The following is a 17,635-nucleotide window of genomic DNA, read 5'->3' on the forward strand; positions in this document are numbered from 1 at the left end:
GAAATTAAAATGAAAATTAAATAACTAAACTATACTTAACACTGAAAATTCGAAAAAAAAAAAAAACAAATCTAATAATCGAAAAATGTTGAACAATATAAATTAAAACTGAAAAATCGAAAATAAATAAATAAATCAAACAAGATAAAAATCTAGACCCTAAATTACATGCCAAATTAAATTCACCATCTTCGTCTCTTCGTGCTCGTTTTCGTCTCTTCGTCTTCCTCTTCGTTTTCGTCTCGTCGTGCGATGCGGTGGCGATGGTGGTTGGTGAAGCGGCAAACAAGGAGAAGGTGGTGAAGCGACGAAGATGTGGTTCGTGGTGGACGCAAATGGTGGTGGTGGTTCAGTAGGGAAAAGGGAGTAGGGAGGAAAGAGAAAAAGTCGGTAGAGAGAGAGGAGAGATAATTTGAATTGTTTAGGGCTAGGGTTATAAAGGAGGGGGTGGGTTGGGGTTAGAGAGAAATGGGTGCCACAAGAGAATTGGGCCTGGTCCTGGGACGTGGTTTTTTTAGGATTTAATAATGCTAAAATTTTATGCGGTCTCTAAACCGCATCAGATTTAAGAAATTCGCAGCGATTTTTTTAATCTGATGCGGTTTTTCAATGACCGCATCAGATTTTTTGCCAAATTTTCCCTCTCATTTTTTGGTTGGTTTTCGGATGCGGTTTTACAAAAAATCGCATCTGTTACTAAGTGACATATAAGGTTTTTTCCACTAGTGTTTTATTGATCCGACTAGGTGTACCGAGTTTCCTTTGAAGCCTCTGAGTGGCTGATTGAGGGGGTTGACTTCCCGTTCACTATACTTTAACTTTTTTAGGCATTCCAACGTGATAATATCAATTGATGATTCGCTATCCACTAACACTCTTTCATCTTGTGTTAGCCACTTTCTATTCGATCACCAGGAGGTCGTCATGGGGTGTATAGTATCCAACTGGATGCCCCGAAGGTCATTACGGGGGAGTCTGGTCGGGGTTATTGGATGTCAAGCACCTGGTGCTTGAGACTCTGTAGGTAGGCTTTGCGAGATCGGCCGGTTAGGCCTCCTGATGCAAAGCCACTTTCTATGACTCCGATAAACCCCTCGGTGTCCCCACTATTCGACGGACCCATTTTCTGCTTGCCTTTCTCCTCGCTTGTGCGCTTGAGGTAGCGGTTCAGATTGTCTTGATCTTCTAGGTTATCAAGGGACTTCTTGATCTCTCTGCAGTCCTTGGTGGTGTGTCCACACTCTTTGTGGTACTCACACCACTGGCGTTTATCTCTCCGAGCAGAGGAGGTTCGGATGGGAGCTGGGCGGGGGAGCATGGACTTGTCTTTTATGTCCATGTAGATCTTTCTTCTGTTTTTGTTGAACCGCGGGTCATGGCCATGGTCGCTGAACCTGTCTGACCGACCTCCCTTTTTTGTTGTTTCGGCTGGTCCTTGTGGTTTCCTTCTTCCGTTCTCTTCTTGCTTCCATAATTCGAGTGGCGACATTACCTTAATCATTGCCTCCAAGAAAGTTTTTACTTCACTACCATCTCAACCGACCGGGTTGGGGTCCGGACATTTATAAGCTCTCTTACAGATCATTAACAATTTCTTCAAGTTATTTGGATTATTTTGATCGTATATTTTGTACACATAAAAAAGGGATTATTTAGGAACTAACTTAGATCTCGTTAATATCTATTGTTGACCCCGATTGCATAGACGGGGAATATCAGGAGTGCTAATCCGTTCGCGAACTTAACTTTTGGGCACAGGTCACGAGGTAATCTTCGATGTCCATCTAAACATAGATCCCGTTAGTGTAAAATGAATTGATTACGTGATTATGTGCTTACAAAATTTATAAGTGTGTATTATAATTATGGATTATTGACTTAATGCGGATTATGAATATGAAGAACCAAATGGACAACGACTATGGGTGTCAATTATGAATCATGACTATGGACAATGGACGATATGCCAACGATGTTTATTATAACGTTATTAAAACCGTTTAATGTCATTTAGAAATGTTATTATTATTATTATTATTATTATTATTATTATTATTATTATTATTATTATTATTATTATTATTATATTATTATTATTATATTATTATTATTATTATTATTATTATTATTATTATTATTATTATTATTATTATTATTATTATTATTATTATTATTATTATTATTATTATTGGACTTTATAAGTAAGAACTTGTAATTATGAATCTGAAGTACTAAATGAACTCAAGTAACGGTTGTGTTTATGAAATGAGTTACTGAAACCGCTATGAATGGATTGAGATAGTGATGGATTAAATATGTTCACACTGGATTGAAAAAGATGACGTAAATGTGTACGTGATTTATGTGATGACTTGAATTAAAAGATGTTAATCACATAAAATGAAATATCGGAGGGAAATGATGAACAAGTTGCCCTGTATGAGAGGTTCAGCGCCCCCTATAGGTTCTCTGGTTACTATGATGATTACTTTGTTACTTGTCTTTCTTCTATCTTGTTGTGATCCAAGTAGAAGGGGTGTGCGCACTAGGGACTTTGTTATTATGGCTATGATGTTATCCGTGGGTGGTTACAGGGGATTGACTCGGGCTATAATGATGAAGTAAGTGGTTACAGGGGATTGACCTAAACTTACTGGCGTTCTCTTTCCTCTCCTTGAATAACTGGATTAATTGAATTAACTATGTGATTATTTAGTGTATACATATGTGCATATGTGTTATGGCTTCCAAACCTATTAACCTACTATTTTACAAAGTATTTTTAACTTTAGTATTTTACGGGATGGAGTTGGAATTACTCAGTTTTTCTGATTTTTGAGAGCTCGTCTCTCTTGTTTCTTTTCAATGTATTTGTGCAGGTGGGTGATCGACGGGGGAACAAAAGGGAGATCATTTAGAGTTGTCATCCACTTAGCATATGATTAGCTTTCGCTGGAACTCTGAAACACTTAACCAATTAGTATTGTTTAATAAACGATTTACTTGGTTGTAAGGATTAATGAATTTGAGTTTAGTATGCTTTAACTTAGCCTTGCATTTATTCCCAAGGAGATAAGTGCGGCAGTAGCGCTACCCGTCGAGTCGAACCTTCGTGGATTTTCTCCCCCAAATCTCGAGTTTTGTCGATTAAAGAAGGGTTCGGGTCGGTGGAGGTGTTACAACATTAGGGCGGCAAACACCACCGCGTCTTGTAAGTCTGAAACTTTTAGTGATTCTTCATTGAATCTCTTGATGTAGTTGGCCAAGCTTTCATTTCTCTCCTGTCTGACGGCCATCAGGTGGAGGCTCGTCTTTTTCTGTCGTTTTCCTACTATGATTTGGTGGATGAATAGGTCCTCAAGTACTGAGAAGTCGGTTATGACTCAGGCGTGCAGTTCCTGTAACCAATTTAGGGTGAGGCCCTTGAGTGTGGTAGGGAAAAAAGGGCACCAAGTGACTTCACAGTTGGTCTGAACACTCATTTGAGCTTTGTAGGTGGCCATATGATCATTCTGGTCAGTTAGTCCCGCAAATGGTTCAATTGGGGGTGGTTTGATTTCTTGGTTGATTCAAAGAGGTCTGGAGTGAGCCGAATCGCCTTGCTCCTCTCGCTGAGTGGCCTTCCTGTTTAGGATGTGTCTGTCATCATACCCCTCACTGAAACGCTTTTGGTTAAGGAAGTGTCGGACGTCCTCAGGTTTGTGTCTGACATTGCCTCTAAGGGATTTGGAGACATGGGTTTCTTCTCCATGCCGAGAAAACCTCCCCTTAGGTGGGCGCCGCTCGTCTCTTTCCTATCCAGATCTCTCCCTATCATGCTGACTGGGCTCCCTTACCTCAGATCTTTGCCGGCTAGGCTGACCACGGACCGAGCTAGGGTTGTGTTCTTCCCTTTGGGAACGTAATAGGACTTGGGCCCTAACTTCGAGGAGGACACGGGGGTTAGGGTGATTTTGTCCCTGTTGAATGCATTTAGCATATCCATGATGCTACGTTGTAAGGTTTGTTGAAGTTGAGCAGCTACTAAGGTGATATCTGTCGCAGACAGGGGTTGAGGGTCAGTTGATTGTAATTGTTGTGAAGGGGTTGGATGATCGTCGTTGGATTGTTCCTGGTTGGGATCCATGGTCTAGACTGTAGGAGACACGACGAGGGGGAGGTGAAGGTTCCCGTTCCAATCTCCTATGGTAAGAGGATAAGGGTGCCCGCTCAGATCTTTGGGTATGTGCTGAAGGCTATTTGTTACGAGTGCTCTTGGCTGGGGCCATTGCTGAGTAACAACGAGGTGAATCTTGTTGAGTAGCAACGGGGTGAACCTTGCTGAGTGATGGCGAAGTAACTTTTTGTAACTTCTCCACAAACGGCGCGAAACTGTTCTGTCTACAAATTAAGGATTGCCGATGTGTGCTGAGTGGGAGTGAGCGCCAAGAGCGTTCGTCTGAATTGATTGTTCGTAGGCCGGAAACCTGCAAAACAAGGTTAGACTACCCCTGGGGATTATTCCAGGATCACCCCTCCAACGCTCAAGTCAGCTGATGATTGAGGTCGAAAGAAATCCTCTAGTTTGTTAGGTGAGATGATTACTAAAAAGAAAAAATGTTAGCGCCTTTTCTCTCTTGTTTTCTCTCTCGTTTTTTCTAAAACGCGACGCCATGGCAAAGAAACCTGGAGGTTGTAAGGCTGTAGTTAAGAAGAATAAGGGTCCGAATGTTGAATCGCAAGCTAGGAAGACGAAATCGGTGGATGAACTTATGGGAGTAGGTGATTTGACGATCGGTGAAGGTAGAAATCGTATTGATGATGTTGAAGAAATTAAAACCCCTGATGAATCTCTGAAGGAATTCATTGTGGATTCTGCGATTAAACGAACATTTAGTGATTGGCTTACTGTAATATCTAAGAAGAATGATGTACGGGCTGAATGGGAAGGGAATGCGGCGCAAAGCTCACGAGGTAATTCTCATTCTCCAGTTCCTATTTTACAATGGAATGATGAACTGAATGATAATCTGGATAATACTGTGATTCCTGATGTGGAGGAGGTGACTCTTGGAGATGTTAGACGTGAAGTAAATCAATTGAAAGTTGATACTCCGATCAAAATTGAATTGGAGGATATTCAATCTGAGATTGATTATTGGAACTCAGCTATAGTGGGGTATGTAGCAGGGGCAAATCCACCTATCAATGTGATGGATGGTTTTTGCCGAAGAATTTGGAGGAATGAAGGGGTAGACAAAGTTGCTATGGTCAAATTTGGTGTTTATTTGATAAGATTCAAGTCAATGGAGAAGCGTGATTTGGTTCTAAACAGTGATATGCCATTTTTTGACAAGAAGCCAATGTTTCTCAAACCATGGTCTCCGAACCTGGAGATTCATAAGGATGACTTCAAGACTGTCCCTACTTGGGTGAGGGTTAAACTGGACTTTGAGTATTGGGGTGAACGAAGTCTATTCAAGATAGTGGGAGGTTTAGGGAAGCCTGTAAAAGTGGATATGGCTACTAAGAATAGAGATAGATTGTCCTTTGCTAGGGTGCTGATTGAAATGAGTATTGATCATGAATTCCCTGATCAGCTGGTGTTTATAAATGAGAATGGCATTGAGGTGTGTGTGGAGGTTGAATATGAATGGAAGGCCATTAAATGTACTAGATGTCAATTAATGGGACACCATGAGAAGGAATGTAGGAAGAAAATGGTGGAAGAAAAGGTCCAGGAAAAAGTTTGGGTACCTAAGATACCTAATAAAGAACCTGCAGTAGGAAGAAAGGAGATGGAAAATGAAGAATTTCAGAGTCCTATTAAGGCTGTGAAACCTGTTACTCCTAATGTTGTTGAAGTAGAAGTGCCGAATGCTTTTTCTATTCTAGAAATTGATGAGAATCTTGATAGAATAGAGGTGACACACATGGAGGATGAAAAAGAAGAAATAGGAACAGGTATACAGAAGGAAACAGAAAGGAATGAGGGAGGTGGAAACTTCCCTATCCAAAATGGATAGTGTAGTAGTTTGGAATGTGAGAGGTGTAAATAGCCTACAGAAGCAACAAAGTGTTAGGAAATTTCTTAACACTCAAGCTGTGGGTGTTGTATGCCTCTTGGAGACAAAGGTGAAACCTATTAACATGGGTTCACTTTACAAAAATGTGTTTCAGGGTTGGTGCTTTACTTCCAATTCAAGTTGTCATAAAGGAGGGAGAATAGTGGTTGCTTGGAACCCTATGTCCTTTTCAGTTGATTTTGGTCTTATGACAAGCCAAATAGTTCATTGTGTCATCACCTCTACTCAGAATATATAAAAACATTTGTTTCAGATGCAGCTTTGTTTATGGACATAATGAGGCAGTAAAAAGGGGGAATCTCTGGAAGGACTTGAGAAAGATAGGCAGTATGAACAATAATCCCTGGATGGCAGTAGGGGACTTCAATTGTGTTTTGAACACAGATGAAAGAGTAGGCTCTGTGGTAACAAGTAGAGAAACTGCTGATTTCAGGAGCTGTGTGTTTGATTGTGATCTTAGTGATCTTAAAGGTGTGGGCCAGTTTTACACTTGGAGTAATAAGCAGCAAGGTGTTGACAGAGTGTTCTGCAAGTTGGATAGAGTGCTTATTGGTGGGAGTTGGGCTGAGAAGTTTCCTGAAGCAGAAGTGAGATATGTTCCTGAAGGAAGTTTTGATCATACTCCACTGGTAATTAGATTGATTCAGGACAATCAAAAAATGAGAAAACCTTTTAGATACTTCAGAATATGGAGAGAATTGGATGGCTATGATCAGGCTATCAATGATATTTGGAGTAATCAGGTGAGTGGATCAAAAATGTATGTTGTGATCACCAAGTTGAAAGCTACAAAGAAGGCAATAAAAGCTCTCAATAGAGATACAATGAATATCCAAGCTCAAGATAATGATGCTTTGAAGAATCTTATGGAGTGTCAACAACTATTGCAAACTAATATCAATAACTCTGACCTGAGATTGCAAGAACAAAGAGCTTCTGATAAATACAAGAGAATTCACAAGCATTATGTTGATTATCTGAGACAAAAGACCAGGGCAGCTTGGATTAAGGATGGGGATGACAACACAAGGCTCTTCCATCAAGCAATTAAGCAAAGGAGGATGCAGAATAATATATACAGTATATGTGACAAGGAGGGTAACTGGGCAGATAAGCCTGATATGATTCAGAAAGCATTCCTGGAGTACTATTTGCAGCTATTGGGTTCCACTATGGAGAACAGGAAGTCAGTTGTGCAAGAGATAATTGATCTTGGGCAAGATCATGAAGGACTTATTACTCCTATTAGGCCTGAAGAAGTTAAACAAGCCATGTTTTCTATATCAGGGGACAAGTCTCCAGGTAGTGATGGTTTTGGATCACATTTTTTCAGAGATAACTGGGAGCTCATTGGAGATCAGGTAACTCAAGCTGTCATTTCATTTTTCCATAGTGGTAAAATTTTGAAAGAAATTAATGCCACAGTTTTAGCCCTTATTCCCAAATGTAAGGTGCCAAATTCTGTTGTTGATTTTCGTCCCATTGCTTGTTGCAATGTGGTATACAAGGTTATCTCTAAAGTCCTCTGTATGAGATTGAGCCTATTCTTCCTAAGATTGTTGCTGACAATCAAGGAACCTTCATTCAAGGAATAGTGAATAACATAATGATATGCCAGGATCTCTTAAAAGGGTATGATAGGAAAGGTTGCAGGCCTAGTTGTTTGATAAAGATGGATATGAGGAAGGCCTATGATACTATTGAATGGAATTTTGTGAGAGAAATGATGACTAGTTTAAAATTTCCTCAGAAATTCATTGATTGGGTGATGACATGTGTTACTAGTACTAGTTGCTCTCTGATGATAAATGGCAATCTATTTGGTTTTTTTCACCCTAAGAGAGGGCTCAGACAGGGTGATCCCATCTCACCTCTGTTATTTGTCATTTGTATGGAGTATATGAGTAGGATAATGAAGTTTGTAGGGATGAAAAATGGCTTCAACTTTCATCACAGGTGTAACTCACTCCAACTAAATCATCTGGTATTTGCGGATGATGTGCTATTATTCTGCAAAGGGGAGTTTGTCTCTACTTATATGCTTTTGCAAGGGTTCAAGCTATTCTCAGACATATCAGGACTTTGTGTATTTACATTGATGAGCTTATATATTTCTCTTCTTACTGGTTCAAAAAATAGTTTGTTAGGTGAGAATTGAATACATATTCATTGATGAGACTGTTGGTATTTATAGTGTTTGGAATTCCCAGACATGAAACATTGATTAAATAGGCTTCCTTGGGATCAATGGATATGTTTCCTTTAAGGCAATGATCATTGCAGCCCTTTAGTGAATCCCCAAACTCTTGATTAGGTCAATTCACTAGTGGGACCCATTATTGTCACCTGTCCAAGGCCTTAGGAGGCTTTTATGCCCTTATTGAATTGCTGATCAATTGAGCCCAAACAAGTAGCATTTATATATAACTGTTACCATTTTCTCCATTTTATTATATAAATTAGAACTACTCTCTCATTTATTACTTGAAAAAAATTAAATCCTATACAGCAGTGCCCTATAATGGCTAAGAAAAATGTTATTATGAAAGAATAATTATTGTATAATTGTGTTTTCAGGAATTTATCTTAGCGATCCATCCGTAGTATTTTTTTATATAGAAAATTGTTACCATATTTTATTTGTATTTTATAATGCAAATGTTTATCTTTTTTAATGCAAGTACTATTAAAAATTAAAGCAAATGATAGTTTGCTTAATTCTTGTGCAAAATAAGAAACAACACTCTAAATTGAGACGCATTAAATAGAAGATATGAGTTACTCCACCTATTTTCTTTTGTTGTTCTTGTACCTTTGGTCCATTGAAAAATTTTATATGTTGTTTCTATTTTGAATCTTTCCACATATAGTGTAATATATGAACTAAATTTCCCATTAATTTTAAGTTACAATAAATATGTTGACAGTGTTAGTGCTACATGTTTGATATATATATAGTGAGATTGTGCTGATAGAATTATATATGTTGTGTTGATCCATAATAATTCAATCATAAAGAGTCTTCCAAGTTTTGTTAGGAAATAGATTTGAAGAAGTTGATATAAGTATTTGATTATTTCATAGCTGATAGGGCCAGAACCTCAACTGAGTGAGTGACCCACAAACTCATGATAAATTAATTAGTGATATGTCAAAAAAGTTAATTTTATTTTTTTAGTTGGGAAGATAAAGGACCCTATACTGAACTGGCACCTCGCACACGTATCACCAACCAGGTTTGCAGGTCAGATTTCTTGAAGGGAGGGGGATAGTAAGGAAAACCTCACTCTAAACAGCTCCTAGTAGAATTTGATCCATGATCTTGAAGTCATTAGGCTAAACCTTTATCACTAGGCCAAGCTTTGCTTGATAAAAATTTATTTGTATTAATGTAGGGCTCTGATGGTGTATATGAAACCATTGCTTTACATAGTTGAATTAGACGTTTTTTCCTTTCTTACCTTATTAGATATTTTTTACCACGTATAAATATGCACCCATTAGTCCCCCTCTTAATACACATTCCTTCTAGAAGGTTATTTCTTTTTAGGTAAGTAAGATGAAAGATCCTATTCGTAGGTATAACTATTTAGGTTTGCATGTTAGATTTTTTGGGAGAGATGAGACATGGTAAGAGAAACCTCATCCCCAAAGAGCCACTAATGGAATTTGATTCTATGACTTTGAAAGTCACAAGGCTAAATTTTTACCAACAGGCCAACCTTTACCTTTTTTTGGTAAGAAGAAGTGGCCCGGACTCCACTCGGATCTTAATGGGTCAGACACTTGAGAGTAAGGGGGAAGGGTAAGAGGAATCCCTACCCTCAAAGTGCCTCTAGTGGGGATTGAACCCTCCAACCTTAAGGTTGGAAGGATGCTCTTCTTACCACTAGACTAAGTACTACTTGGTAGAACAACCTTTACTTGGTACTATAGAAGTATATGACCTATCATGGTTTACATTTTTTCTACTATACAACACATCTATATCTATACTAATATATTAAAAGGCGTGCATAAATCAGGAACGGTGCCACGTGGCGCTCTCCCTAAGGAGTTTTAGTTCATGTAATCCATGTACAATAAAAAAATATTAGAAATTGCATAGTATAGGTTTTGATCCCGTGACCTCAAGTTCATGTACTAATGTTTTGATCGCTAGACCAAGTTGTATTTAGTGGTATCATATCAAAGTACAATATTAATAAATGGAACTTTTTCTTACCCGGAGCATAGCTCGGGCCTAACAACTAGTTTATACACTTAAAAAGATGGTGGATCTAATGAGTAATCCTACTAAGAAATTTAGAAATAATTCCTTTAAAACAACCTTATAAATACACTATAAAAAAATATTATTTAACTAATTATTGACCTATGACCCACACCGTATTAAAGTACTCCCTCTATTCTTATTTGTATTTCCTGTTTAGAATCTTTTTGAGAGAGAAAAAAAAAGTGAAAATAGGAAGAACAAATAGAAACAAATGGAGTAATAGTATGATCAATTGCATGTGTAGATTAATATATGGAGTTACCACAGGAAAATAAAGTACTTTTGATTATCCGCTCTTTATTTATTGCAATATAGGTGTTTGACCTATTTTTTGAAGATATGGAATAAACTATAAAGGGTGTTTGGTCACCTCAGCCCATGTATTGTGCTAATGAATCAGAGAAATACTTTTATGGTTTTGATTTAGATAGAAAAATGTTGCAATTGATAAGAATTTCCAATTATGATATACTATTTTCGGTCTTTATTAGTTTATTCGTATTTCTTTTTGGAATGTCCCTTATTAGGTTACCCATTTCTTTTGTTTCTATTTTTGAAATGAGACCACTAACTTTCCACCACACATACATTTAACTTTAACATAAAACAATAGTTTATCTTTCCTTCTATGTCCTACAATATTGTTTCTCCTACAACATTGTTTATCCTAAAATTTTGTGCAAAAGAACAGAGGAATTCTGAAGTTACTGCTCAGTTTAATCACCCTGGTAGAGTTCATTCATCTACACCCGGGTGTACCATGGTTTGGTACATCAAAGTCTAATTTTTACTCATTTGCTCATTAGAAACCGATAAAATTTTTGTATCAGAATTTATATGGACAAAAATGAAAATTTCACATTTTTTGACTTATTGTTGTGATAGTAAATAATATACCTCAATTATTTATTAGATTACATCTTTGCTTTTTTAAAGTCAAAGTCAGTCAATCTTAATCGTGATTTAATACGAATATATGCTTCTATTATAGTATCACCACTTGAAATTTTGTTAAATTTGCTTTGATATGTATATTTATTAATTTTTATGAATATACAATTAAAGATATTAACATCTATATAAAAAAGATATTAACATTAAAGGGAGATTTTGAAGATTGTACTCCCTCCGTCCCAATTTATTTGCTACATTTGCTTTATCACAAAGACCAAGGAGGGAGTAGAGACCATTGCCATAACAAGAATTAACAAAAAAGCAAATAGGTAAATTGTGGGACCTATGTACTATATATGGAAATATTTGCAAATGAAGTAAATAAATTAGGATACACCTAAATGGCAAAATGTAGCAAATAAATTGGGACGGAGGGGAGGGAGTAAAATGTAAAAACAAATTGATAAACTAATTTTAAAAAAGGAGGGAGTAAATTCCAATCGGAGAAACGAGGGGGTAGGATAAGTTCGAACACTGATTTCAAGGAGGGATTTGAAAGTTCACAAAAGGCCGTCATGTCATGCAGTCATGCTACCGAGCACTCCACTACGGCAGTGCAGTAGATTAAAATTATCAATCATAGAAGTAAGGCTATTTCGCCTAATTATGTTAGCAAGTTTTCCATCCGTTCTCCTTCTTTGGTGTATAGGTTTGAGTGTTTGACCCTTTATCTATTTGTTATTTCTTCCCTTTCTTTTTTAAAGTTTACTTATTTTACTATAAGGAAAACCTAAAAAGAAAGTACAAAATCATGAAAAGGTATTCTGAAAAGATGAAGAGAAGAACTAAAAAATAAAGAGCGAAATTAAATAAACAGCTTAAAATTTTTAAAAATAGATGGTATGGGTGGAAATTGGAAAAATAGCATAAAGTAGATGGAAGATGTTACCAAAAATAAAGAAGGCAATAATAGATACTCCTTTCGTTCTTTTTTTATTGCAACAATGAGATTTTTACACTATTCACTCACTAGTCTTTCACTATCTCTTGTGATTTTTACATAAGCAAAAATATAGTCATGCGGAATTTTGTTAGATTCGTCTCGATTTATACTTTCAAAATACTAAATTTGTATAATTTTTACTAAATAGTAATTAAAGATATTAATAGTTAAAGTTGCGCATTGGCAAGTGTGAAAACTCTATTGTTGCAATAGAAAAAAAAAACGGAGATAGTAGATCATAAAGAAACATACCAAAAAGGAAAGTGAGTCTAGGTGGGCTATTGGACGGGTGTAATCCGATCCAACCTTGTACCGACACGTAAAAAGACCACCAGATTACCGCTCTCGGGACCGGACAATGCAACAAAATGGGTTCTCGTGGGCTAAAATGATGAGGAAATCGGCCGAACCCTAGCCCTGAAACTGATCAAGAACTGAACTCAACCTTGAATCGGACAATAACCGTGCTCAACCCTGAACCGGTCCGTCAAACCAGTCAATAAAATGCATAAAAATACTTCATGCTCGACCCACTTGTCAAAAAACACTAGTGCATATGAACGGTATCGGGTAAATAATAGTGCATATATAATTAAAATTTAAAAATCAAAACAAATTTTCATTTAAGTAAAAAATAAAACACATAAACGGTGGGCCATCCTGAACCGACTCAGCTCGGGCGAAACCTGAACTGGACTGAATCGGGGCCGAACTGATTCAGGTTTGAGAAAAACTGTGTCCAGTGTAGATTAAAGAAATGGAGGGAATATAATGTATGCTCAACAAGAATGATATATATATATATATATAATTATATTATATATATATATATATATATAATATATATATATATATATATATGATCAATAAAGGATATAATTCTTATAATTGATATATGAGGAAAGAAAAAAGCAATATGACATCATTATATATAAAATTAGATATCAATAAACTTCATTTAATTGAAAGTTATACGACATTTACAATCGATATTAAAGAAAAACAAAAGACATTCACACTTGATTAAATAAAGTTCATCCACAATATAATTATTATATTAATGAACCAAATCTGACAAATACTACACATCCCCCCATTTGTTTGCTGAATCATGTAGCTTTATGTTAGAAAGTCTATCATTTTGACATGGATTTGAGAAGAATATTTTTTTAACGGGGTACATAGGTTAGGAAAATCCCATAGTAATTACAATTTTGTACAACAACCGATCAATAAACTATATTTTTGCAACAAACCATAAAAACCAAACTTTTACTAATAAGAAAAACATAATTTTTAAAGTTAGAGTTGTTTGCGTGACTGAAACGACACAAGAAGTGAATTGAGCGATGCATAAGCCCCTCTCATAAAATGTATCCTGAGTCCAGCTTAAGCACGACAAGAATCTTTACTAAACCAACGCTATGTGGCATGAGATCAATTATTGACTCAACTAGTGCCTCCATATAACTACAATTATTGTCAAATGGAGAAAGTATATTACGTACTCCGAAACTGAGATGCTAATTATGATAATCTTCATAATCTAATGAATATCATTGTATAGTACTTCCTCTGTTTCTAAATAAGTTCAATATAGAGGATTTGGGATTCTACCACCAACTTACCCACCACCCACCCAAAATCACCAGCACCACCAACACCATCACCACTGCCACCATTCCTTGACGAACACCACCAAAACCACAACCCACCCGAAATCCTGACCACCACCATCACCATTGCCACCATTCCTTACCGAACACCACTAAAACCACCACTACCCAAAATCCTGACCACCACCAACATCATCACCACTGCCACCATTCTTTGATGAACACCACTAGATCCATAGTTTCTCCCCACTACCACCATTGCACCAACATACCATCACACCGAATCCGCCACTGTTCAAAAATCGAAACCCTAACCCTTGTTACCAACACCACCGTCGGCATCTTCTGCCTCTTCCCAGCACCACCATTGCACCAACACACCAACCCTACCACCGTTCCAAAATCTAGTGTGTGATGGTGCCGAAACCCTAGATCTAAAACTATTGGAGATGAAGAAAGGAGTGATGGAGGAGGTGAGAGAAGGTGAGGAGGATGATCAGTTAGAGGAAACGAAGGAGAAGAGAGAGAAGGGTGTAGTGGTGTTGGGTCGAATATGGTGGCATGGTGGTGATTCCTTGAATCATTCATCATGCCCACGTAGGGTCATATACTAAACTTATAGTAGCAATCCTAGGCTAATAATACGGAAACTATCATACATCAAATCAAGTATCCTAATTTAGAAGATTACTTAGATTACACTAATTACAAGAAAATTCACCATATATTCTAGGATGCTAACACACCCCCATAGTCGAAGCGGAAAAGGAACGAACACTAATTAGATTGTCACAAAATTCCCCAAATAAGACCAGGGGAAGGCCTTTGGTAATGATAGCGACAATTTGATAGAGAGAAGAAACATGTAAGACACGAACCTCCCCGCGAGCAACTTTATCACGCACAAAGTGGATGTCCATCTCGATATGTTTAGTGTGTTGATGTTGGACAACATTACCAGACAAATATATAGCACTAACATTGTCACAACAAATCAATGTAGCTTTGCGAATAGGACAATGTAATTCTAAAAAAAGCAACTATAACCAACAAGATTCTGAGACCACATTGGCCACCCCTCGATATTCGACCTCAGCACTCGAGCGAGACAACGTAGGTTGGCATTTTGTAGACCAAGTAAGCAAATTATCACCAAGAAAAATATAGTAATGAGAAGTATACAGTCGGGTATCCACACAACTAGCGCAATCGGCGTCAGTATAAACAATTAAAGAAAAGGTTAAAGTCGGATACAAATGAAGTCCATGAGTGAGAGTACCCTGGATATAGTGTATAATACACTTAAGAGCATGCATATAGATTTCTCAAGGATCATGCATAAATAAACAAAATTGTTGCACGACATTAGCAATGTCTGGTCTGGTGAAATTAAGATATTGAAGGGCCCCTGCAAGACTCCGATAGTGAGATGGATCAACATAGGGGGGACTGGACTCAACACTGAGCTTTGGTTTAGTGATGTCAACTGCTGTAGAAGATGGCTTACAAGAGGACATGCCAGCACGATCAATGATTTCAGTGGCATATTTTCGCTGAGATAAAAAGAGACCACCTGCATGACGGGTTACAACAATGCCCAAAAAATAGCTCAATGGTCCCAAGTCCTTCATAGCAAATTCTGTACTGAGAAGAGAAATAATAGACTTGCGAACAACATCAAATGAGGCAGTCAAGATAATATCATCAATGTATGATAAAGGATACGCCGCAGAGGTGCCTTGCCGATAAATAAATAGGGAATGTCAGAAGTACTATGAGAAAAACCAATAGTGGAGACATAATCAACAACGCACTGGTACCAAGCTTTAGGGGATTGTTTCAAACCATAAAGAGACTTCTTCAACAAGCAAACATGAGTGGGTCGATGATCACGGTACCCCAAATGCTGATACATATACATAGTCTCTTTCAGACCACCATGCAAAAACGCATTTTTAACACCAAGTTGGTGAATAGGCCGATAATGAGACAAAGCCAAGCTGAGAACTGTATGAATAGTAGCCGGTTTAACCATTGGACTAAAGGTTTTACCACATCAACGCCAACCTGTTGTTTTTTCCATCACCTACAAGACAGACTTTATGTCGCACAAAAGAACCATCAACATTTTCTTTATGAATAAAATCCACACAGATCGAATAACACTAAGAGCATGATATTCATCATCCATGGCCATTTTCCAATTTGGATCACAGAGAGCTAACACTGGGTTACGAGGTAACGGAGATTTGGAAATAATGGTATGAAGATTAAAGAGAGTTTTAAGTTTGAAGATCCCCCATTGACTTCGAGTAACGTGTCGCGAAGTGGAAATATTAGGATGCTGGAATTAGGAGGGATTGGGATAAGGAGGTGGGACATATTCGGAGAGCACATGAGAAGAATTATGGGGTGAAGGTGATGTTAGGCATGTGGGGGAAGGTTGGGAGGCGCTGGAAGGGGATGAGTGAGCTGGGTAGATAATTGGGCCAGGTAGGGAAGGCCTAGGGGCAAGAGAAGGGTTAGGCATTGGAGAGAGTGTAGGGACAACGTGTGGGTCATGTGCTGGGATAGGCCCAGTAACGTGCATAGGGGGAGAGTAGGGCATTTGGGCCATGGGCTGATTTTCAAGTATGGGATCAGGAGGGGGTTTATTTTGGGAGGTGCAGTTTAAGTGATGAAGAAGGTAAGGTGACAGGCCATGATCAAGAAACGTATATGAAGTGGAGGTAGGAGAATGTAAGGAAGCGAAAGGAAATTGAGTTTCATCAAAATTACATGGGGGCTAATAATGATTTTTTGAGAAGATAAATCATAACACTTATATCCACGATGATTGGAAGGGAATCCCAAAAATAAAATGGGGTAGATCGAGCTTGAGTTTGTGGATTGTAGTAGAGGGATAGAGAGGGTAGCAAAGACATCTAAAAACTCGAAGATGAGAGTAGGATGGAGTTCTGTTATACAAAATTTGTAGAGGAGATTGGTAGCTTAATGATTTGCTTAGAAGAATGTTAAGTAGATATGTAGCCATTTGCAAAGCGTGATGCCAAAATGAAGGAGGGATTGAAGCATGAGCCATTAATGAACAAACAATGTTATTGATGGTGAGTATTTTTCTTTCGGCTTTATCGTTTTCTGGTGATGTATGAGGACAAGATAAGTGAAAAGAAATACCATTAGTATTGCAAAAATCCCAAAATGGCCCATTATCAAATTCTTTACCATTAGCACATTGAATATTCTTAACTTTCCGTTCAAATTTAGTGCGAATGAAAACATGTAGGGCTTTGAATATGGGAAAAACATTGGATTTCTTAGATATGGGAAAAGTCCACAAATAATTAGAAATATCATCCAAAAATAACACATAATAACGATGTCCTGCAGTACTCAAAATCTGGAAAGTCCAAATATCACTATGAAGAATATCAACATCATAGTAGTGGTATTAGAAGCAACAAAAGGTAAATTAACCAATTTTCCAAGCGGACAAGTAGGACAAAATTGTGAACTACGAGTCTTGTTACAAGCAATCAATTTATTGGAGAAAACAGAATCTAAAACAGGAAACCGCGGGTGACCCAAACGAGCATGCCATAAGGAGGGAGCAAAAGTAGCAAAGGTAGATGGAGAATGAATGGTAATGGGATAGAGCTCGCCTAGCTATCACACCTCATGAGACGCATTCCCGTCTGAAAATCCAGGGTCGTCTCATACAATTTGGGGGCCATGTGCTAAAATAATTAATGAAATCCGAATGGTAAAAAAGACATACTGC

At 37.7% G+C, this 17,635-nt stretch overlaps 1 protein-coding gene across 1 annotated transcript; it reads right to left on the minus strand.

Annotated features, from left to right (window-relative positions):
- Positions 1–15,179: 15,179 nt before the first annotated feature.
- LOC109135175 (uncharacterized mitochondrial protein AtMg00810-like) lies at positions 15,180–15,889 on the minus strand. The gene is made up of 2 exons (XM_019249880.2): positions 15,700–15,889; positions 15,180–15,592 (listed from the first exon to the last, which is right to left on the minus strand). The coding sequence occupies exons 1-2, from the start codon at positions 15,887–15,889 to the stop codon at positions 15,180–15,182; spliced, it is 603 nt and encodes a 200-aa protein (XP_019105425.2).
- Positions 15,890–17,635: the final 1,746 nt, after the last annotated feature.

This window comes from Beta vulgaris, chromosome 6, assembly GCF_026745355.1.
Source record: "Beta vulgaris subsp. vulgaris cultivar EL10 chromosome 6, EL10.2, whole genome shotgun sequence".
Classification (NCBI taxonomy): domain Eukaryota; kingdom Viridiplantae; phylum Streptophyta; class Magnoliopsida; order Caryophyllales; family Amaranthaceae; genus Beta; species Beta vulgaris.